Below are 23,576 nucleotides of genomic sequence, written 5' to 3'. Positions count from 1 at the left end.
TCTGATGCGAATTTGTTCCAGCGCGCAAACGATCGTCCCGTTTGGTACATCTGCGTCATCAAGTGGGTCCAAATTGAACTTGTGTTTTCATTTTAACATTTATGCATCTAACTAAGCATAGCTTCCTGCTTTTTGATCTCGATTGGTGTGTCGCGCTTGTTTGGGACTTGCCGTGTCCTCTTCTGCGTGCGCATACACCACAATTGCTCCATATGCATACCCGCCACATTTTATGGCCACTATGTCATGCATGTTGTCGCGGTAGATCCGCACGAAATTGTTTTGATCCAGGATATTTACTTCTGTACGGAATAAGTAAACGAACAGGACGTGTTCTCTCTTGAATTTGACTACATCGAATGGCGGGTGTAGGTGGCAGCTAAGTGACAGCAGGATTTGTTCATGTTACCGATTATGGCACAAGCGCTGCTGCTCGGTATGTCGTGCTCGACTCTGAGCCATGTTCTGTGTATATGTTCCCATTTCGTTCGGCGAATTCATTATCTGCAGAGAGCTCTCGGCGCTTCCATGTGCTGCTTTCCCTCTCATGACAGTCCTTTCAACAGTGATTACTCTGCAGTTTTTTAGCGAAATGGAAAGTTTTTTTGCGCAGCTAATATTGGGGTGAAATCTTGCTTCTTGCACAGTTTCTAGTCTCGCACGTTGTGCGACTAAGTTCCTGAGCCATGGAAACTGTCCAATAGAAATGCATGGAGAGCAAGATTTGACAGCAAATTACACAAGAAATATTCAGAATCCTGGAAAATTCTTTTAGTGTTTTGATCTTCACGTTGACTTCTAGCTTTATGCCAAATATCCCTTTCCTGAGGTGGTTTTGCTAGGTTCCTGAGAGTTCAAAATTTTGTGAGAGAAAGCTGGGTATATGATTGGCCGTTAACCTCACAAGTGCACGGTTTAGCCGTTTATTAAAGCGTTGTTCGATAGACCTCTGCTAGACGCAAACCTTCTGGTTGATTTTCCAAGATACGCTACCAGCTAGTTCTTGCATAAGACATTGGCAACCCATCCATAAGCTCACTCTGCTTAGTTCAATTGCTTTCCAGCCTAACCGTTACTACGGTTAGACAGACACCGACCAAAACGAATAAGGTAGCCCCAAATGCCAATATCATTGTAAAGCACTGCTTTGATTGGTAACAAATGTGCGTTTTTCACTGACCCCCTGAAACGCCTTCTCATCGGCAAGCAGCGCAACCCGAACGCCTGACCGCCGAGACCACCGAGCCTCGAAAGAGCGCTTTGAAGACTCGAACCCCTGGAGCCTCCGCTACGCTGCAGCCGGATGCACGGGGCGCAACCTTGTCGCCGACGGCCGGTCCCTCGAACTGGGCGGGGTCAGGTGCCGCGACGCCGTCAACTGATCATGCGGAGGGCGGGACCGCCGCCCCCAAGGCGATCACGACGCGCACCCGCTCAACCGCAGCACCCTCAGGTACGCGGCTGCACTTGTCCTCCGGAAAATGCTGAGGGGCGGTTGCAAGTGACGTGTCGTCGATGTGTCCAATCATAATAAGACGGTTTACAACTAAATCGCATGAAAAGGTTCAGTGATATGGGAATTTCCCCTTGTATGCAGACCTGCAATATTCAAGTGTTCAGCCTGTATGTCTGCGCGAGTCTATTTGCAATGTTCAAAAACTGTTGCGTTGCTCCGTTTAAATAAAATTACTTCTGGCACACTTTGATCCCACGCTCATATCGATGCTCTAACCATGGTTTCGGCGATATGTGCAGGTTATATGAATACAGCTCAATGTTTTAACTGATAGGAGGTAATTACTACTTATAAGTGAAAATCCTTCCTGGTGGGGCTCAGAGAACTATTTGCCGCTTTGTCCTAATGGAACTCGTAAGGATGCAAGTAAACTTTTCCCCGAACGAGCCACCAGGTTGATCCGAATGTCTGGGTCCGGGCTGGTCAGGGAAGCATTCATTGCTCGAAGAAGGGATTGGGGAGTGGGGGCAAATCAGAGGTTTGTTAGCGCGGCACACAGCTACAATTTGCCTGGAGTGTGTGGCAAATAATGCATCATGCGATGCCAAAGTTTCAAGCGTGTGAGTGGAATAGGGGATCTAAAAAAAAACAATTCAAACAGTTGTAAGCTTTGTTCGAATGTTTCCTGTTGTCCTTGTAGAAATAAATGCTACATAAAGCTTGAATTTTGGATATATAGGTAACACGCATAGGCTAATAATAGAGCAAAGTATAGAAGTTTTGGTAGCCCTTTAAAAAAAATACTGAATTTGTGTTTTCGATCCCCTTTGGTGGGAGTTGAGCACGTACAATGCGCCAGTGTCCTCGAACAACTGAATGGGGCCCTTGGCTCAAATTTTCATCGGATGAGGGGGCGTGTTGTCAGTGATGAGCATCGAAGTTCGCTTTTTTTTAGGAATTGGTTTGCGATTCTGCAAAGCCGTGTATGTTCACCGTGATTTTTTTTTTGTGTGTGCTGAGGGAAAGCTGTTTACTGCATGGTCACACATCTGAAACTGTATTTCGGTTTTAAAAAGGGGTTCAAATTCAAATATAAAGTGGTCCTTCAACTATGAACTTGATGTCCTCACGAAGTTTTGAAAACCTGCTTAATTTTGCTTCGTGCTGGTCCAGCTTGGCGCTAACTGCTTCGACTGGCCACGGAAATCCACGTTTTTCTCGTATGAGTACCTTATTACCGTAACTTCAAAACGCACGCTGATAGTCTTAGGATCACCGAAAAGTGGGTAAATTGGTATGGAGACATAGTAACTAAAAGCGCAGAAATACGTAAAACAAGAAGAGGAACTACACAGGACGAGAACTTATAGTGTCATTTCACGTGACCAATGGAGAATCATTACTGCTAAGCGGAATCTTATAGTTCCTGCATAAACAGCGCCCACGTGTTCGCTATACCTGGTCTATCCCCGTAAAGTTACCTCGTCTTAAAATAACGTCTGTTGTGTTACTGCGTGCTTTCACAGCCCCCAGAGCCACGGAGCAGGAAGCCAGCGGCCCTCACCCGAAAGGGGTCGTCACGCCACCCGTGCCTTCTGCCGGAACATTTTCACCCGAGGTGTTCGCAGCCACCTTTCGCGGGCGGAGCTCTGAGCCTTCGTCTCCATCACCGTATCACTCGAGCCGACGGCCGACGCCGCCAAAGATCGAAGGGGAGACTCTGCCGAGCTCTGCCGTGTCTCCAGGACTTCCGGGCAGTGCTTCGCCGCCTAACAGTGTAAGTGTACGAGCTATACAGCTTGCCACTCCGCATGCTAAGCACAACTGAGTCTGTCTGCCTGGGCACCACCGCCGAATTTCGTCTCAGGTGTAACGGCCAACAGCAACAAAAATTTACCTGCCCCGAATTCTGTTTCAACGTGTGGTATACACCACTGAAGTCCCTTGTCACCCAATTTTAAACTCCACACACGCGCAATCTTCTTATTAAAACCGTTCGAAAACACTCGCCACTGCGCCGAACTTCCGGATGTTACGTTCCAGTCAGGACTCCCGTGCGGCCTTGGCCTCTCCTCAGTAGCCCTTTTACATGCGGACTCGCGAGTCAGCAGCGTAATTCGTGCCTCTTGCATGAATAATTGCTTTCGCATGTTTCCGTAATGGACCCGCTGCGGTGGCTCAGTGGCTATGGCGTTGTGCTGCTGAGCACAAGGATGTGGGATCGATTCCCGGCCGCGGCGGCCGCTTTTCTGATGGTGGCGAAAAGCAAAAATTCCCCCGCATTTCCCCGAGGGGGAGAATGTGAAAGTGCGAATGCATGGTTGTCGGCCCGCTTGCGGCGCTTGCGCTCGGCCCCCGCAGCCCACCGCCTCGCCGCCTTCTCTTCCATCTCTTCCATCGGGTTTGTAGTATCACGTGTACACCACGCAGTTATCAAGCCGCTATAACGCCGCTGAGTCGGCAACGCACGCCGCTGACGACGTAGTTTGAATGCGTTAAAGATATAAGGCGCGTCACTGACACTGATATCAGCGTCGCCTCCGTGGCTTGGTCGGTAGAGCGTCGCGCTGCGGCCGCAAAGTCCTTGGATCGAAACCTGGCGCCGGATGCTGTTTCTTTTTTAAATATAGAGGAGCACTGCGGACGCCAACGCCGCCGCCGCCGGCGGTGGATGGTTTGGGGTCGCTTATAAAGTGCATTCGCACTTAAAACGCCCTTGTGTTCGAGATTTCGGCGCACGCTAAAGATCCCCCGGTGGTCAAAATTAATCCGGAGCCCTCCACTACGGCGCGCCTCATCGCCTGTGTAGCGTCGGCGCTAAAAAACCCCACTATCACCAACATTTTCGTAATGTGAGAAGCTGATGAAGATCTGGGTTGCCGAGACAAAAAGAGCAAACTCGGATAGCGCCGGAACCGGACGACGCGAAACGATACCCGATACCGGCGATACACCGTCGGCGAGCGAGTACGGCAGTTGCGCAACGGCTGATTTCGTGGTCGCGACAGCAGCAGCTCTCGGTTGACTCGACGAGCACGCGATACGCTGTTGGCGGGGTTGGTCGCTGCGTCGGCGCGCGAACGAGTACGGCAACTGTGCGGCGCAGTGCAAGATCGCGGCCGGGCGTCTCTACGAGTGCGCAATAGGCGAGAACGGTGGATGCGAGGCGATACGCCGTTGTCACGCCAGGTCGGGACGCGAACGAGTACGGCAGCTAGCCGAGTGGCGCACTGCACGATCGCGGCCGGTCGACTCTTCGAGAGCGCGAGTGGCACGAGCACGGCCGACGGGAGGCGATGTGCTGTTGTCACTGTTATCGCGCCCGGTCGGGGCGCGCACGGGTACAGCACGCGGCGCACTGGACGCAATCGATTCAGTTCAAACAACTTCATCAAACAATAAATAAAAGCTAGCTGCTCTTGGAAACATTTCGCTCACCGGCAGAAAAGAAAGATGAGGGGGGTGGGGGGCACATTTGGCAGCACTGAGTCTAGGGAAAGATCACTGTTTCACGACGCCAGCGAAGACACTGTCCAGCTTTCGTCACTGTAGGGCATCATTACCCAAAGATTTGGCGCTGGCACCGTGCTGACAGGAGCAAAACTGCCCGCGCTAACAAAAATAATATTGTGAATTTGAACTTTGATAACACGCGGAGTTTTTACACGCTAGCCGGCATGTTTCGGCGCTCTCCTCTGATGGTAGCTTTTTCTTGTTTAGTTTTCTTCTCTCACAGACGCAGGATGGTTTAAACGGCGCAGGGAATAGTGGCGGTTCCGGCTTCCATCTAGCGCTCAACATTACCTTTTGTGTACCTATTACCTAACCCTCAGCTTCGCCAAGAACCCTCGCGATGCCTGTGTTTACCTTTTACCGAACCATACGCACGTCTCAGCCGCTCACAGCGAACCAGTAATGGTGGCACGAACTTCCCGACCCCTTTTCGTGGTGAAAACACCGTGGCTGAGCTAACTGAATGCCACTTGTCAAATCACAGAGCACTGCTCGGCCGCGCACGAACAGGTCCTGAAATGCTCACCCAACTCAAATGGATTTCGCAAGACCAGTACCAGTCACAGGCCATCCCGGAATCTTCGCGTCAATCAATTAAGGGGCACCTAATCCGAAATATGCACCCGAACTACCATCGAGTCTGCAGGGAAGCACGCGCACAAGCGCTAAAGAACACTTATTCCCGAACTGCTACCACGGCGTGCACCGACGCATCCCACTACAGCGGCCAAAGGGCCATGGTGGCTGTGCTGACGGACGGACGGGAACACCTGGCCAGGGCGTCTATTCCACGAGCGACAGCTAAAGAAACGTAAAAATTTGCCATCGCTCTCGCCCTGACGTAAGAAAAAACTGCCACCATAGTCACAAGATGTATGCCGCAGCATCATATCGGACTGGGTGCTACCCGGGAAGGTCTCAACTGTGTGGACTCTCGGACCACTCCTCCATGAGAGGCAATGAACACGCCCATCTCACTGCCCGAGATCTCGCCCACCATGCAGGCAGCGGAGAAGACGCCGATCACATGTCCTCACAACCTTCCGAGAAATTAGACAACACTACAGGCCCGATAGTACAACGGTCCCCGCACCACATCCAACACTCACGAAGAGTGAGGGAATCGCACGCAGACTAATATCGACGAACACGTTTCCCTATCCAGTCAGTTGGACGCCCAATGTAAATTCTGCAACCATCCAGGCACTCTCAAGCACATTACATGGGAGTGCGACAATGACCCAGCCCTGCCACCCCTTTCCCCATGCCCTGAGCAGTGGGAGATACTGCTGTTGAGCTCCCAACCTCAAGATGCACTTCTGCTGCCGAGAGGGTCAGTCTAGCCAGGGCGGCGCATGGATTCCTGAAATAAGGAACCACCCCGCACCTAATGCTCAATAAAAAAAAGGTTTGTCTCTCTCTCTCTCTTGCCATCCGTTGCACTACCTGGAAGTCGGCGACGTGGTCATCTATCACGACGAAAGCTCGCCACGCGTACTTTGGCAACGAGCCTTATCGCCAAGTATCTACGACGGTAATTTACATCACAAGGGGCGTTTAATAAACGGACTTTCATCATTGGATGCTTGATGCCGCGTACTGGCAAAGGGATCGTCCAAGATAAAGGGCTGCCATTCAGGCATTTAATAGAGGAATCAACTTGAGAATAGCGCCGGTATCTGTAGGTTCGATTTCCTTCAGCTAAGCCTATTTTGAGAGTCCTAGAATTCGTCAACGTGGCCAAGCTTAACGGTTTGTTTTGCTTGCTGCTGCGGAACGGTTCTCCCTATCTGTATCTTTTTATCGACCTGCTGTTCGTTTGCTTTCCTTTGAGAAGTTTTTCTTTTTGATTCCAGGATCCCGTTGGACAAGAACAAACCTTTTCTGAAGCCGTGGATAACTTAGGCGATGGGGCGAAGAGGCGCAAGCCTTCTGTTCGATGTAAGTGATCATCATCATTACCGTCATCATCATAAGCAGCAGCATCGTCATTTATTATGCTCTAAAGGGCTCAAAGTGCGCGACGTAGCAAATAAACAAGGGGTGCCAAAACGGGGTGTGTTGGTATCAGTATGTGGCTATATGTAATACTGCAGGGATCATTACCGTGAGAATCATGGCGGACGTTTGACGCGACGGGCGCAAATTTTAAAGGGACCTACGTTGGCATAAAAAAGCAGCTTTTTCCCAGCAGGAACTTTTTTTCCTTTTCTTTCGCAAATTACGAAGCGGGATTACATGCCTTTCTGTACATTTCAACATTCGTTATGTTATGAGGATTTATGTAAGTTTTGTCGAGTGTTTGCGAACGACAACTAATGCTTGTGGTCTCTCTACCTCACAATATGCATAACGCTAGCTTTGAACAAGGCAGGCATTCATGCACACCGCGAGGAACCACCGTGGGTTCGAGCTAGTTGAGCACGCTCACGATACTGAAACGCCGTCACCCAAATCAACACCGCCTCTGTTGGGCAGGTGGAGAAAGGGGCGACAAAGGAATATGCCCAGGGTACGGAGGGAAGACGTTTATTTTATACTAACGTTCTAGACACATATTTTACAGTCCCAATTACACAATTTACAGCACAGGTACGTACTTCCCGTTAGGTGAAAGGGGCGATGGGGCGCCACGCGCAAGTGCGCACGTTTCGTCGGCGCAGAGCCAGTGGGCTCTTCTGTCAGGGCAAATCCCGGGGTGCGCGCTCGTTGTGCGCGCGCGCATCGCCGTGCTGGCCGGATCGGCTCGCAGCAGCGAGGGAGACGGGGCCCATTCGCTCACAGGCGCGTACTGCACGGCGTGTTCGTCGAGTGGTAGGTACGGCCTTACTATATGCAAGCGTAGGGACAACAGGAGCAGCCTTGGGCACGGGCCGCAGCCGGAAGGGCTGGTGGGCTTTCGCCGGCGCAACAGAGTTGCCGCCGGCTGGTAAAGAAAGCGTCACATACCTTCGGCCAACGCCTTCGGCGTCCTGGAAGCGTCTCCCCGAACGGACCCCCGCGCAGGGCGCGCGTTCGCGTCCTCGGCGAGAGTCGGGTTCGGGCCTCGTTCAAACGGACCAATCAGGTGAGGTTAGCTCCGCTACCAGGGCGGAGCGCCCGCTGCGTGACAGTGTTTTATCGCCGCAACGGTCTCTGCAGGCTTCACCTCACGCAAGAGTTTGAGAGACGGCTCGGCTCTACACAGAGGCGCCAAGACGAGCCGGAATTTCGGAGGAGAGAGGGGAAAAGCGCCGCGTGATGGCACAAACCCAGTGATCGCGCAATGGCCTCGGCGCTAGGATCCCCACATGCTGGACCTTATGCAAAACAATCTGGCAAAAATAACATTAAACGGCTTGTCCACCAGATATTCATTCAAATAAATATTTACCTAGATTTCTTTATTTTTGTCTGCAGCAGACTGGCGGGTTTGCGCTTGTAAGGCTGAATTTTCGAGTTATTTGCGTCACTACCAGGCATTCAAAGATGGTGCAGTAGGTTGGAAGGTATTTATTCGCAGGTTAGTGTTGCAGTGTGCTCCGGAAGTGGAAGTCGGGGCTGTTTTGGCTGAAATTGACCAGGTGATGTCGGCGTTGACATGCGCGCACACAGGGCCACGATGACCCTCGGCGTCTTCGAAATATTGTCCGGTAACTTGTAGCATGGAGATCCCGGGAACTAAGCTAAACCTAGAGGCCGTCCTTGCATAGAAGTGGAAAAGGTATAGAAATAGGACAATCGCCTCATATTTTACCGGTAACTTACTCCTCGTCTCGCAACTGTCTTTAGGCTTATTTTTTTTTATCGCACTCGGTGTATACGTTTTCCTGGACCTGTTTCTCGACTAAGCTTCAAACGTGCAATATCTGTCAGTAACTATATACACTTGGAGTGGGTTCAGGAATACGGGTATATTATTTTCTGTACATGAAAAATGGCATCTGAGCGCGTGATATGATCTCACTTGAGCGCCATTTTATATGTTATAAGACGCTATTCGCTTTAAAAAAAGTGGTTGATTCATCTGTCATAGGAATCGGTAAAACACGAAAAGCAAATGTGCAGCGAAATCTGCAGCTGAGCGTGATTTGGGGGTCGGCGGCTGTCTTGCGGGTATGCTTGGCGAGCGCTGTCCTGCTGGCGGGTCCCTTCGGCAAAGGTGTACTGCTGTCATTTCCGTGATGGATGTCACGTCCAAGAAATCTTGGTGTATCCCGGCAAAAAACACTTTTGTGTTAGAACATAAAACCCGAAAACGAACAACCCTAAGTATAACGTACTCTTTAGTACTAAATGTTGCTTCCCCGTAAGAAGACCCTGTGTGCAGGGGTGCGCCCTTTGCGGGCCGCTTGCTTCGTTGTACTGGCGCTGTTTCCGTGACGGATATGACGTCAGGGAAATATTCGTGTATCCCGGAATAAAAACTTTCGTGTAAAAAAAAACGTATGTGTCACAGGCAGCAGCGAACATTTTGTAGGCAGAAGAACTGGACCGTCAGGGGTGTGAACAGTTGGGCGAGTTAATATATATTGGTTCTAGAAATGTAGCGCGCGACAACATAACACAATGTGATCGTCATTGTCTATCCTCTCGTATGCTGTGTTGTTTTGCACTACGTCTCCACCAGGAACCGACGGACGCGTAACGTGGGTCAGTACGTGACCTTTCCGCAAGCGTAGGCTCGTAGACATCAAAAGTGTCTACGTTTAACCAGCGACAAAATGCTGGGGTGGCTTTTAACGCGTGGTTTCCGCGCTGCCGTGCCCGAGGACGACCGCCACGTCACTTCTTTCCGGCGTCCAGGATGAGGAAGGTCATTTGTTCCGCGTTTCGACCTGATATATTCTAACACGCTATTTCATCACTCATTGATACTTGTGGTAAGGTCAGCTGCTCGTTTAGAATGGCAGTGACCGGAAGCAGCGGGTTGACACGCTTGACAAAGCCTGTCTCCTGTAATAGATTCTTCTCATTGCATCCGCAGTCGGGCACGCTACCATCCTTGAGATCACCCGGGACTACATGTCGGCCCTCGAGGGCTACAGGCCGCTGCTCTTCTTCATCCTCGTTCTACTCGCCGTGCTCTTCGTTTCCGTGGTTGGGCTCACCATAGTCCTCAGCCTTCATGCCCATCAGCCGCTGTACCTCAAGGTGGGGCTGCTACACTGACGCGAACCATGCATTCTTATTCGTTTGTTTATGTGTATGAATAGCGGGTGGCCGTGCTCGGCAACCTTGGGATATGTTCAGACTACCGATGCAAAAGTCACAGTGTGATCTATGCACCATGAGGCAGGGATGATTCGAAGGATAAGAATAGGGTGGAGTGCATTCGGCAGGCATTCTCAGATAATGAATGGCAGCCTACCATTGTCCCTGAAGAAGAAAGTGTATGACAGCTGCATCTTACCGGTACTCACCTACGAGGCAGAAACTTGGAGGCTCACTAAGAGCGTGCAACTTAAATTGAAAACGACTCAGCGGGCAATGGAGCGGAAAATGATAGGTGTAACATTAAGGGACAAGAAGAGAGCGGAGTGGGTCAGGGAACAAACGCGTGTTAAGGACATATTAATAGAAATTAAGAAGAAGAAATGGACATGGACAGGGCATGTAATGCGAAGGCAAGATAACCGTTGGACATTAAGGGTAACAGAGTGGATCCCTAGAGAAGGCAAGTGTGGCAGGGGGCGGCAGAAAGTTAGATGGGCCGATGAGATCAAGAAGCTTGCGGAGATAAATTGGTCGCAGTTAGCGCAGGACCGGGGTAATTGGAGAATGATGGGAGATGATTTTGCCCTGGAGTGGGCGTAGACAGGCTGGTGATGATGATGATGAGGATATATGGACGTAAAAAAACGGCAAGTCACGCAGTTCGGTTGGTTGAGACGTGAAATGACGTCATTCTTTAAAGTTATTACTACAGTTGCGGCAACAGCCTGAACCCGGCCTTGTATACTTTGTGTTCCATGCGTATCGCGCGTATCCTTGTGTTCTTTCGCATGCCGTATCGGAAATCTTGATAGGAAAAGGGTGAAGTTTTTTGAGCCTCTTTCTCGGGCCGTTCTTGTCTCACCGGCAGTGTGCTAGATCCAAATCAATGTTTATAGTAACGAGAGTACTGTAGATAAACGCGCGACGAAAAAACGCAGCGGCGTTCTTTTCACTGGCGTTCGCACATATGCACGTCATTTTGTTGACTGCTTTTTCGACACTTGTGTTCTCTTTGAGTTCTTTGCGGAGCACAAGGTCGCTCTTATAAACGTTCATTTCTTCAAGAACCTCGCTTCACCCTTCGCTGCGGGATAATATCGAATGTAGTGTCACTAGATAAGGTTTATCTTATCTAGTGACACTAATCGAATCCATTCAGAATTGATATAGCCGTCCACGCGTGGTGACACGGCGTGTTAGGGGTGTCTGTGAGCCTTTCTTTTCGGGATTAGGATCCGGAAATATAGCCGCAGCGCCACGGTGGGGGGATTGCTAGTTTTGAATCTGGAACTGCATGAGCCAGTGGTGTTTTTTCTTGATTTGAAGGAAGGTGTACCCCAGAGAACAAGTGACGTAACGGGACCATAACAGGGTTCACGACGCACTCGGAAGGGTTTGGGGTCGTAATAAAAGGTACCTCTACAAATGAAATAATTCGATAAGAAACTGAAAGGTTTTATAACTACCGAAATATTTTGCGTACTTCCGTTGACAATCGAGCCCGTCGCATTCATGCTACGGGGCGATTACGGTCATTGTAATCAGAAGCTAAAATATGGGCGGTATTGAATGCAGAATAAAAACATGGTAGTGCATACCGGAACGTGTATTCTACCCAAGGAGGTTTAAGGGTCCTACCGTACATAAACCAATAGTTTTAAGTGTATTTTGTTACGGCTAAGTCGAAACATTTTGGGGAGAATCACGCTTATTCAAAGGGTGCGATGAGCCAATGAGGCAGATTGGCGAGACTTCATTCCCCTCGTAATCGCTGGTCCCAAGACCTAAGAAGGCTAATGTCACAAGTCGCTGAGGTCTAGGCAATGTGTAGGGCATTATCCTGGGGAGTGCGTATCCTTGTAGCAAGGAAAATGTAGTGGTGAGGATGTAGTGGCGAGTGCCGATGGGTGCCCCTATCATTCGAAACTGCCCACCTGATCACTGTCGCAGCTTCCCGTCAACCTTGCAGCTGTTGCGCAATGTCATGTTTATGAGAATCCCTCATAGGATTCATGTTGGCATATTAGCAAGGTATCGTGTTTTAAAGCGACGCTTGCTGTGCCTAGCCTCAGGGATGGTGTCGATCTTCGCGCAAAACGCACTGCAGAAAAGCAGACTTTACCAATTAAGTCCCAAAACTATGATGATGATAAGCGAGGGCACATCAAGAGCCTCGGGAAAAAAGATGCTTCCCATGGTCGGAATCAAACCAGGGTCCCTCGAGTTATGCAGCCGACGACTATCCGACTGCGACATTCCGTCACGGTCGAAGCCGTTTCGGTTTAGGACTTTGACTGAGTGAGGTTGCTTGGGGAACGCTTTTAACCACCTTTCTTGAGATAAAAGGGGCTTTGATTTTTTTTCCTCTGTGTTTGCGAATGGCACCGTTTCACTACACCAAAACTAGAGAGCGAGCTGCCGGTTGAGCGGGTGTAACAGAAGCACGATGGCCCCGTAGTTTCCGGATATTTCGGTGCACACACTTCTCTGATTGTTTTGTGCGCGCACATTTCGGGACAATTTCGTTCAAAAACCCCGCTACACTCAATCGTTCCTGATGTTTTTGTTATTTGAAAATTTGAAAACGTAATTTTTTCAAATTGGGTGGCGCTGAATGTCGACAAAAACATTGGGCACGTGAGCGAATAAGTGTCTCTAAAAGGGCCTTTGTCTGACCATGATCAGGGGAACGGGCATATAAAGTAGGAGTTAAAAGTGTGCTTCTACATCGGGTTTTTCGCTGTCGCGTGAAGCACTAGCTCGTGATTTACAGGTTTTGCTCAGTGGATAACGGGACGGCTAAACACCTAGCTCCGAGCTATATATTTCCGACTATTTTCACAAGAACTTCTTGGCGTTTAACTGATAGCAGCCATAGAGCCTTTTAACGTTACTGTTGTGTCGCGGTGGCTCGCTCAACTGAGCAAGAAGTTGGAAATGATTCCTCACCACAAAAATTCCTGTTCTGATTAATGTAACAAACACCAACAAAAAAAACCGCCCGTTTGGACGAAAGTTTATATACGTTTAAGAACCCCAGGTGGTCTAAATCTTTCTGCAGCCGCCTGCTATGGCGCTTCGTCACGGCACAGCAGTTGTGCAAACGGGCTTTTATTTCGCAAAGCGGTTTTCGCACTGCCGTATTCTTAAGCATTTCGGCGCGGAAGTGAGGTTCAACACGCCAACACACCCGGCACGGGCCGTTGTGTAGCCCAAGTGCATATTCGGCGGGTGCACGCCCTGTGTGCACTGTTTTTCTAAGTTATGACAACGTGTGTGTCCTTGAGCTTTTGAAAACTACGTTGCAGTCGTTCTAAATTTCGCAAGCCTATTATTTAAACACGTGGCCAATTTTCCTGCTCACAAGTCACGGAGAAAAAAAAAAGAGAACAGGAATTGCGACTGTCATGCAACGAATCCCCGCTAGAGGCTAGAGGCTGGGGGTAGACAGATCACTTGGGATAGAGCTAATTAGCCCGAGCAACTCAAGTTCAATTGAAATTAGAGAAAGGAGACATTATTTGTAACTTATGTTTGCATCTCATCATAGCGCACCGCATAACGCTCGTTTTCCGTAGACGTAGACCTTCTATGTTTTTGTGACGCATCAACACCAACCCTCCCAACTTTGCATTGTGTTGAACTTAAAGAGAAGACCCTTCAACACTTTTATGAACTTTTTTTGAAATATTAAATGCTTGCAGAACGTAGGCATCCAACACACCTAGTACTTAGATTAGGGGGTTGCGAAATACCTCAGCCAAAAATTACTGGTCTATGCTGTTGCGATCGAGCGGGGGCACCCGATCCGAGCTCCGTGGCCTCCGACATACGAGTGGTAGCGTGTATGATGCGAGCGGCCAGCCGCTGTTGCAGCCGTGAAGAAGTCCAGAAGCCGTAGGCTAACGTAACTGTTTACTTCATAGTGATAGGTGAGCCGAAGCCAAAGAACAATGCCCCGACGGGCGAGGTTACAATACAGGACTCGAGCAGAGCGACAGCATCGATTCGCTGCTCTTACAGGAATGGTTTACAACGCTTGCGGGGTCTGTTTATACCCAGAAGCGGTAACGGTCAAAACGCCAACAAGCTGGAACACGCTACGAACGTCAGACACACACAACGCTCTTTCCAGAGTTCGTAAGCCGTTCATAGCCTTGGCGCACGTTGAGTCCGGGAGAGGGGAGAGAGGAGGACTCCGTTGCGATCGACCGGGCCTCTGTGTCCTTGAAGAGCGTTGAGACGAGCCTCGCAGGCAGCCGCCTGCGAGGCTTTTCTATACTTGTCACCGACATGGTGTCGCTTGACGGCAGAAAGGTGCACGCAGTGGTTTCGCCGCACAGCCGTGGAGTGATGCGGGAAAGTACGGCGGCGCTTGCCGATTTGTAACAGCTTCTCCGCCAAGGGTCCGAGATTCCGATAGATGAGGGTGTTCAACCGTTGTCCGGAGGGATGCTGTCGAAGTGAAGTGCTCGGCAGACGCTCGACTCCAGGCCTGGGCTGTACGACACCGTGCTGGAGCTTCACCGGGCGGGTCACTGGACGAGTAGTGGCTCCCCAAGAACGTCTCTGGCTTGGTCAGGCAAGCAACAGAACAACACAGGAAGACACAACCGCATCGCCGGCAAGTGCGAAGATAAATCCACACTGAAGATCTACCAGGCTTTTAGTTACGAAAAAGTACGCGAATAACTAACTACTCTAGTTATATTTTTGCCCAGCAGTACTTTAGACAAGTGACAAATTTGAAAGGTGACATTTCGCTTGATTGGAAATGTCCCACACAAAGAAACATAATCGTGAAGGGCGAAACCTGCTTCAGGAAAAACAATGAAATAGAGAAAGTCAGGCGTCTACAGGCCACTTCTCGCGCAGAGAGCTGCGATTTGAGCTCTCGTCATTGCCCCGAGCTTTTCCCTTTTTGTACCGCACTTTAGGTGCACCTGCTTCCTGAAAACGACTGCTGCGACCGTGTGAAAGGACACCGGCCGTTGTTTTCGACAAAGGCCGAGCGCGCGGAGGAGCGAGCGATATTTTCCAACGTTCAAACGTAAGGCGCGCACTCCTTCCTGGAGGCGGTGTTCCCTTGGCGCGATGCGAGCTCACGGCTTTGCCCCTCGGCGTGCCCGCACTGAAACACGCGCCACAAGTACCCGCGGAAGTTCTCGCCATCTCCTCGTTGCTCGCCTTTTTACGAACGCGTTCGGCAAGCAAACGCCGGAACGCGTTTACGTTCTCTCCTCTAGGCTGATCGGTTCCCGACTTCGGCTCAGCCCCAGGCGACACCGCAACCTCAACTAGCTTAGCTGATGTTGGCCTATCATCGGTAGCATCAGCTGGGAGTGACAAGGGCACGACGAGCTCATTAGACACATTGCAGTTCCCAACAGTCACTACCTCGTCGTCCCTCACGCTTTCGGCGACAGCCTCAGCACGCGAAGGCCGAAGTGTGTTGCCGTTCTCCTTTCTCAGTGCCAGAACTACACTACAACCAGGCTGCCCTCTTCTCAAAAGACGGCTCAGCTGCCCCAGACACCTGAATCTCTACGAGCTCGTCTGGCCGTTGCTCGAGGTCAGCTACCTGAGCTGGTGGCAGGACGGAATCGGCTTACCCAGCGGCGAGGTCGTCATGACTCCCAACTGAACCCTGCAAACCGTTTGCTGCCTCGACTGCAGGTTTTCCCACCACGTCGCTCGTTTCTGCACTATCGTCCGAAGGAACAACTTCCGTTTCAGCGGACTCGTGTTGCCTTTCGGTGGCCTCATGGTTTCCGCACTCCCGCGGAATGCTGTTAGCCCGCGAACTGCGCGCGTTCGGGTCGACAGCCGTTTTCAAGGCCTCCCGTGATCTAGCGCACTTCGAACATGGCGACGAAACATCTCCGCTCACCGTAGGGGCCTTACACACAGTGTACTTACGCTGCCCTTGGTCGTGAGCCTCCGGAAATGCCCAATCATCGCTTTCTGTCTGAGTTTCGCCATTCCTCACAGAGGTGGCGACCCTTTGGTTACTCGAGCTCTTCGCAGCGAACGCGGCTGGTTCTTTCCTCGGCAGTTTCTCGAAATTGTACCCCTTGTCGCTTAACAGCTGATCCGACCTGTTCGAGAATAGGTACTTGTACTCCGGAAGAAGTTGAGGGGATACTGCTGCCTGCGTCACAAGTTCACCAAACGGACCTCCGATGCTGACCTTAGCAATCGGCAGGCGCACGTTTCGTGCTCCTACGGCTGGCTTCGCCCAAACACCCTGCCCCGTTAGCTGATCCGGTTCAACGTACGAAGGGTGGACCATGTCTACCGTCGCCGCGGAGTCACGAAGAACTCGGCACGGTTTACCGTTGACGACAAGATCACGTACGTACGGCTACAGAAACTGCCTTCTGTCCTCACGCTGATCTAGTACGTGAAAGACGAGTTTTCCTTTCTTACAACTGGCAGCGAAATGTCCCGTCTCGCCGCAGTTGTAAGACGCAGCCTGCCTGCGCGCTTCAAAAGCTTTCTCTCTGCGCTGCTCCTCAGCGTCTGCTGCTTTCTTTTCGTTATCGTGGCCAGTTTCTCTATCCACGACAACGACTTCACTTGCTCCACCGTCTTCCTGGGGAGCTCTGCCTTTCGGCCCTGACTTATCAGGCCTCGGCCTGAACTCTTTTTGGCCGTCTTTCGGCCCCTGCACACCTCGACGTGCGACGAACTCGTCGGCTAGCTGAGCTGCCTAATCCACAGTATTTACCCCTGGCCTATCTTGCACCCAGAGTCTCAGGTTTTCTGGTATACGGGGTAAAACTGCTCAAGACCGAAGCACTCAACTACCTTGTCGTGCTCTCCGAACGCCTTTGCCTCTTTGAGCCACTCTTCCATGTTTGCCCTCAGCTTGTAGGCGAACTCAGAGTACGACTCGCCCCTGGCTTTCTCAGCTTCACGGAATTTCTGGCGAAACGCCTCTGCTGACAGCCTGTACTTACGCAGAAGGCTCGACTTGACTTTCTCGTAGTCCTCCGCCTCCTCCTTTGGCAAGCGGGCCATCACGTCGGATGCCTCACCTGGAAAAAGCGTAAGCATCTTTTGCGGCCATGAGTCTCGGCTAAACTGGGCCCTCTCGCACGTACGCTCGAAGTTGACCAAAAAAAGACCGATGTCTTCTCCTACCTTGTAGGGTCGCATTAGGTCACTCATTCGCAACGTAGGTCACTCAGTCGCCGCAGACTGCACGCTTGGCGCGCTGCTGTCACTCTCACGCCTAGATCGAGATGCCTCGATGTCAAGACGTTTCATTTCCAGCTCATGCTGTCGCTCCTGTTCTCGTTTTCTATCCTCGCGTTCCTCTGCTCGCTTTCTTTCCTCGCGTTCCTCTTCTCGCTTTCTTTCCTCACGTTCCTCTTTCTGCCTCTCGAGCTCCTGTTGTTTTATTTCCTCGCGTTCCTGTTTCTGCCTCTCGAGCTCCTGTTCTCGCTTTCTTTCCTCGCGTTCCTCACGCTGGCGGTCAGCCTCTGCTGCCTGACGTTTAGCGGTCTCCCTGCCATTAATCATCTCAATGCACTCAGACAGCTCGTCATCGGCAGTCCCAACAGCGAGTATAGCATGTATCAGCTCTGGCTTTCTCAGCGCGTCCGTGACATCCAAACGCAAGTCTTTTGCAAGCTCCAACAACTGCGGTTTTTTCAACTCTTTCAAATTCATGACCGGTCTAGAGTACTGCTTTCCCACTGCTCCAAAAATGTTTTGCACGAATAACCCACGCGACAAAAACACACGCCCTACCAGCTATCCTCAGAAGCCTGGTAAAACTCAGTGAAGAAAAGTCCCGCACTCACCCTTGACCGCCGTGAATTCTGCGAAGTCCGAAGCCGCCTTGACGTCCGTGGTGTTGGGTCTCGCACCGCTGTCTTCAGGTGTTACGAAGTTGCCATCCGACCGCTGCCAACCAGTTGTTGCAACCGGGAAGGCCGACTGCTGCCGGGAAGACGTCCAGAGCTGATAGGTCAACGTAACTGTTTACTTCATAGCTAGAGGTGAGCCGAAGCCAGAGAACAATGCCCCGACGGGCGAGATTACAATACAGGACTCGAGCAGAGCGACAGCATCGATTCGCTGCTCAAACATGAATGTTTTACAACGCTTGCGGGGGTCTATTTATACCCAAAAGCGGTAACGGTCAAAACGCCAACAAGCTGGAACACGCTACGAACGTCACAGACACACACAACGCTCTATCCAGAGTTCGTAAGCCGTTCATAGCCTCGGCGCACGTTGAGTCCGGGAGAGGGGAGAGAGGAGGACTCCGTTGCGATCGACGGGGCCCCTGTGTCCTTGAAGAGCGTTGAGACGAGCCTCGCGGGCAGCCGCCGAAGTTTCGAAATGCGCCGAAAGCGAAGCGTCTCGTCTGACTCGGCTTGTCTATACTTGTCACCGACATGGTGTTGCCTGACGGCAGAAAAGCACACGCAGTGGCTTCGCCGCACAGCCGTTAAGTGATGCGGGAAAGTACGGCGGCGCTGGCCGATTCGTAACAATGCCCTTCAGATAACTTGGAAACTTGCTCAAAAGATTTTTCTCTCTTTCCCGCTGTTGACGTTCTTCGATGGCCCTAATTACGTCACTGAGGACATGTAGCGGCTGTTGGACGGTTTTCCTTCCGTTGCAGCAATGAACGCTTTTTTATTTCAACTTTAGAAGTAAAGCCACAAAAACAAAGCCGAAACGGAAGGCGTATCTGGTGCGACGAGCAAATCACGCAGTGCCGCTCCCTGCTTGCGATAAATATATATCTTTCGCAGCGCTTCCAGACGCGAAGGAAATAGTAAAAGCGTTTATCAAAAGTGTTGCAGGGTCCCTTTAAACAGAACGTTCCCCACACCATTGCTCGAGCTAAACCGACTTAGAGCACTGCACTACTGCAAAATACGGCGAGCTGTGGCAACCGCATCACCTATAGGAATTGGCGGAATGATATGCAACGAGTTCGTTAGCCTTGCAGTTAGCCAATGATAAAACTGAAAAAATATTGATGAACGCGTAATTAGGGATATTAAAATATATATGCAAAGCGCTAGTTCCAAGCGGCTATGCGCTGAAATGTCCGTGCACCAAATTGTCTGCGCACGGAAATGCTTGAGAACTGAAACTTTGCAGCGATAGTTCGCTGATATTATTTACACCGCACGAACATACCTACGGCGGGTAAGTGACAACCTCCTCTCTGGCGACAAACCCAGGAACCACAATATCAAGCCGCACCTGCAGATTCATAAAGTAACTTTCGCCATAAAAAGGAGAACGTGTACTGGATCAGCTTGTCACAAATACTACCGACACTGCAGGAACATACTCAAGCGAGAAAAGTGAGAATTTCATTCTTTCTGAATCCCGTGTTCGCAAGCATTCATTTTAGATCGGTAATGAAAAAAAGCAATGCATTCGAAAGTTGGAACCGGCTGAGCTAAATTCTAGGATTAATTTTTAGCTCTACAATTTAGGTCTCCCCGTGTCCTGGGCCTTTTTAAGGTTGAGAAATTAGTGGATGCTTATTTCAATGTGTGAGAGTGTAATATTTAAGAGTGTATTTCAAGAGCGTAATATTCAAGAGTAATATTACAGTAGAATCTCGATAAACGGAAATCGCTTAAACGGAATTGCCGCCTAAACGGAACAGTAGCCTGTAAGTTGGTTGGTAAAGATAACGTAAAAAAACTCCCGGTAATCGGAAGTAAAATTTCTGCGTCACCGTTTAAACGGAACCAGACTTGGAACTTCTTGTGATACCCATTGGCATGAGAATCAGCTTTTTACGGTTCCGGATGTCTTGCTTTTTTTTTTTCTTCCTCCGTGATTTGTTTAAGCCTCATTGGCCTCGTAAGTCTCGTCTCGTAAGCGTTTAGCCGTGTTGGTGCAACGAATACAACATGCAGTTCTTGTTCCAGTCGTTCGGTCTCGATTCAAGACGCCGAGGTTACAGGGTTCAGCTCCTGCCGCCTCGTTCGTGCCATCGTGGTGCTACTCGCACTTCCTTAACGCGTTGCCGTCTTCTAAATTCGGTGGCTCGTAAGCACTCGCGAAGTTTAATCCTCTAGCCTCCGTGAGGATGCAGTTGCAAGGATTCGAACAAAAATAATTGATGCATTTTGTAGTGCTATAGTGCCTAGAATATACTGCCAGTATATTATAGGCACTATAGTAGTGCACAGCGACTCATTGTTGCCAAATCAACTTTGTGAATGCGGTGCCTCAGCCTCTTGTAGTTTTCTTGCTTTCTGAAAAACTATCAGCTACATTCACCTTCTAGTGCACATATATTTCCATGAAATGCCATTAAGAGTGTGTACACTCATAAATTTGCACCTTTGCACATCTCTCTCAGTAAAAGGAACTCCTGCTAAACGGAACTAATTTTTTCGGTCCCTTGAAGTTCCGTTTATCGAGAGTCTACTGTATTTGTTAACGCATGATAAATTTCTTTCCAGTTTTACACGGGGCACGAAGCCTACATTTCTTGCTTTTTTTCGTGCATGGCTCAGCCACACCGTGCGCTTGTAACTTTCATTCTTGATTCTTTTCCTCCTCCTTAATATTTTCCTCCTTTCCTAATATTTTCCTCCTGCCCTTTATCGTCATTTATTCAGTCCTTCCTATCATTGTTCCTCTACTCTGCTTTCCTTCCGTTTTTTCCCTTCTTGCGCTCGTCAAGAGAACCACGTGGCTGAGACGCTTCGCTGCTAAGTACAAGACTGTGGGTTCGGTTCCAGGCTGAAGCGGCTTCTCAATTTATTTTTCTGGTAGCCTTGAAGAAAAATGCTATAGAGCGCTGCATATTCTCACGTAATGTAAACTGCTTGTATACCGCCCCACTACAGCTGGCTACATAGCCTAGGTATACGAAGCCTTAATGCCTCAAGCCCAAACTTTGACTCTCAGCGCCCAGCTAGTATATATATCGTGTTTTCAACATTTTTGAACTTTGTCTAGGCCTCCGCGTTAGCGTAAATATAGCCCTCGTAAATGTAGATTGCAGGCCCCTATGTCCCACCCCCGCCACCTCTTGCAGGCGTGCCCAACGCAGGCGTGCAACCGGGCGGCACATGACATGGACAGGCTGTTGGACAGCAGCACTGACCCATGCGACGACTTCCACGCCCACGTGTGCCGCCGCCTGAACCACCGAGGCGCGCGCTTCCTCGAGGGCGTCGCCGACAAAATGCTCGCTTACATCAACGAGAGCCTGAGTGACAGTGGACACGTGTACCAGGCAAGTAGCGGGCTTATGTAATACCCTTGCCACTGGCTCCGGTTAAAAGTCGTTTTGGCTGGACGAGTTAATTCAAAATTTAGCTAGAAGCACTACACAGTACACGAGTTGGACTCCATGCACAATATGAACAAGTTATCCTTTACGATCGAGCGTTATGGAGGAGAAGGAGGGGGTAAACTTTATTGATCCAAGCTCCGTTGAGAGGACATGGTGGCCGCTGACTTTAGCCTGATGGTGACAATGGCAGCCCGATTCGTCAGTGAGGCTTGAACCTCCGGATCAGAGCTGCCCAGCGCCCTGTCCCAGTGCTCGTCGCAGGTGATGGAGGGAAAAAGAACATTGGGACAAGCCGGCATGGTGTGGGATAAGGCGGTGGGAAGGCCGCATGATGTGCAGTTCTGGGAGGGAAATAAAGTATGCATGCTGCATAACACCTTTTGTTTAAGCGGAACCTCAGAGATCTCATTCAGCCTTAATGACATAAACCCGGAGCCTCTCTACGCAGTTTTAGTTCGGTTGGGATGATTCAAAGCCTGTGCAGTACCGCCTGGTTTGGCCTCTCTAAGCTTAGGTGGAGTTCGGTCTGGAATGTTTATAAACCGCGAAGACCGCGGCCGCTTCAAAGATGTTTCTGGCATGTACAACGATGCAAGTAAGTGTATACCAGGGTATCAGCCCATTGTTTTTACACTCGGCGCTGTCTATTTGCGTGCGATGCTCGCTCACTCGCATTCGTTTAGTACAAATGTAAGGCTTAAAGAAACGCAAAAGAAATTTAACGCAGGGACCGCGAGGTCGGTGACCCGATGGGACGGGCGCTTCCTTGTGGATTTTATTTGTCACTGCGATAAACTTCTGTTGCAGCCATGAACCAACTTGCCAAACATTACATGAAACACACTGTTTCAGCGTTTATTCATGTTTGAGACCAGCTTCACTGCGTAACGACAGCGTGGTATGGCGAGGTACTACGCGAAAAGACGCAAAAAGGGGCAGCAAGATGAATTGTTGAGCTTATAAGGTTTTATAGGGATAAAGCAGTTTCTTAACTTTGCAGATTTCATTTAGTTGTCTGCATCGACACCTTACTCTGGTCGGAGTTATTAATACCCTACATTGTCACATCCCGTGAACAGGGGTCACCTAGGCTCAAGCACATCGCTCAGTTCTACCAGCTCTGCCAGCGGTTCTTCGCCATTGAGATACCTTCAAACGACGTGTTTGGGTCGATACCAAGGTTCGAAGAAGTGCTTGGGCCAGCGTCAAATTTGTCGACAGTCCTGAAGCGACTCATTTATCTCTCGCTCTCTCGCGGCGTCCGCAACATCATCGACATCCATCTGGTGCGCACAGAGGGCACGGTACAACTTAGGGTCAATCAGGGCATATCGCTCGCTCGAAAGTGCCACTCAGAGGTACCGCCTACGCTTGCCAGCTACTTGGGGGCCTTGGCACGGAGCATGGGGCCCGTAGGCGGCATGCCGTTGAAGTTGTCCGACATCCTCGAGACGGACGCCTTCATGGAGAGGCATCGTTCGCGCAAGGCCGTCGAGGGTAGGTTCAACGTCTCGGTCCTGGACTCCCTCATCGTGTCAATGAAACGGGACTTCTGGATGGCGGAGTTCAACTCGCACATACCTCGACAGCATCAACTGACCGAAAACTCGGTGATTGGGATCGACGACCTCGGCTCCGTGCGGGCTGTACTGCGCTTTGTCGAAGGTCTCCCTGACTACGGTGCCGTGTACATCTACTTCCAATTCATCCTCGAAGCGCTTCGCTTCGACTACCTGCGGCTTTTCAATGCCCATGGAACGAAAGCTGTGGTCAAGGCCTGCCTACAGGCAACCAGAAGCGTGATAAGGGACGCTGCGAGCGATATTGTCAACAACCTTCTTTACAAGCAGGTGTCTGACCCGGTCGCCCGTGAGCTGTTTACACAGGTCCTTGGCTCCTTGAGGCTGACGTCGGATTTCGCGTGGATGGGAGAAGACATGAAGCATCAGGCCGAAAAGACGCTCCATGGCGTGGCGCTGTACGACAACAATTTCAGCCTCTCTGCAAGCCGTGCAGTTTCAGCAGGAGGCGATGAGCACGAGGCACAGTTGAACGTAGTGCGGGACCTACACAAGTTTCCGACGCTCTTCCTTGAGCTTAAGTCTCAGCTGC

At 50.4% G+C, this 23,576-nt stretch overlaps 1 protein-coding gene across 1 annotated transcript; it reads left to right on the top strand.

Moving 5' to 3' along the window:
- Nucleotides 1-414: 414 nt before the first annotated feature.
- LOC144168492 (uncharacterized) lies at nucleotides 415-21,567 on the top strand. The gene is made up of 6 exons (XM_077697462.1): nucleotides 415-436; nucleotides 1,208-1,453; nucleotides 2,983-3,233; nucleotides 6,826-6,910; nucleotides 9,936-10,102; nucleotides 21,204-21,567. Exons 1-6 carry the CDS (start codon nucleotides 415-417, stop codon nucleotides 21,423-21,425), a joined length of 993 nt encoding a protein of 330 aa, XP_077553588.1. The 3' UTR covers nucleotides 21,426-21,567.
- Nucleotides 21,568-23,576: the final 2,009 nt, after the last annotated feature.

The sequence above is a fragment of the Haemaphysalis longicornis genome, unplaced genomic scaffold (assembly GCF_048455015.1).
Source record: "Haemaphysalis longicornis isolate Haplotype H1 unplaced genomic scaffold, Haemaphysalis longicornis Haplotype H1 scaffold_2, whole genome shotgun sequence".
NCBI lineage: Eukaryota > Metazoa > Arthropoda > Arachnida > Ixodida > Ixodidae > Haemaphysalis > Haemaphysalis longicornis.
The sequence above is the reverse complement of the archived record's forward strand: the minus strand, read 5'-3'. Positions and strand labels throughout refer to the sequence as shown.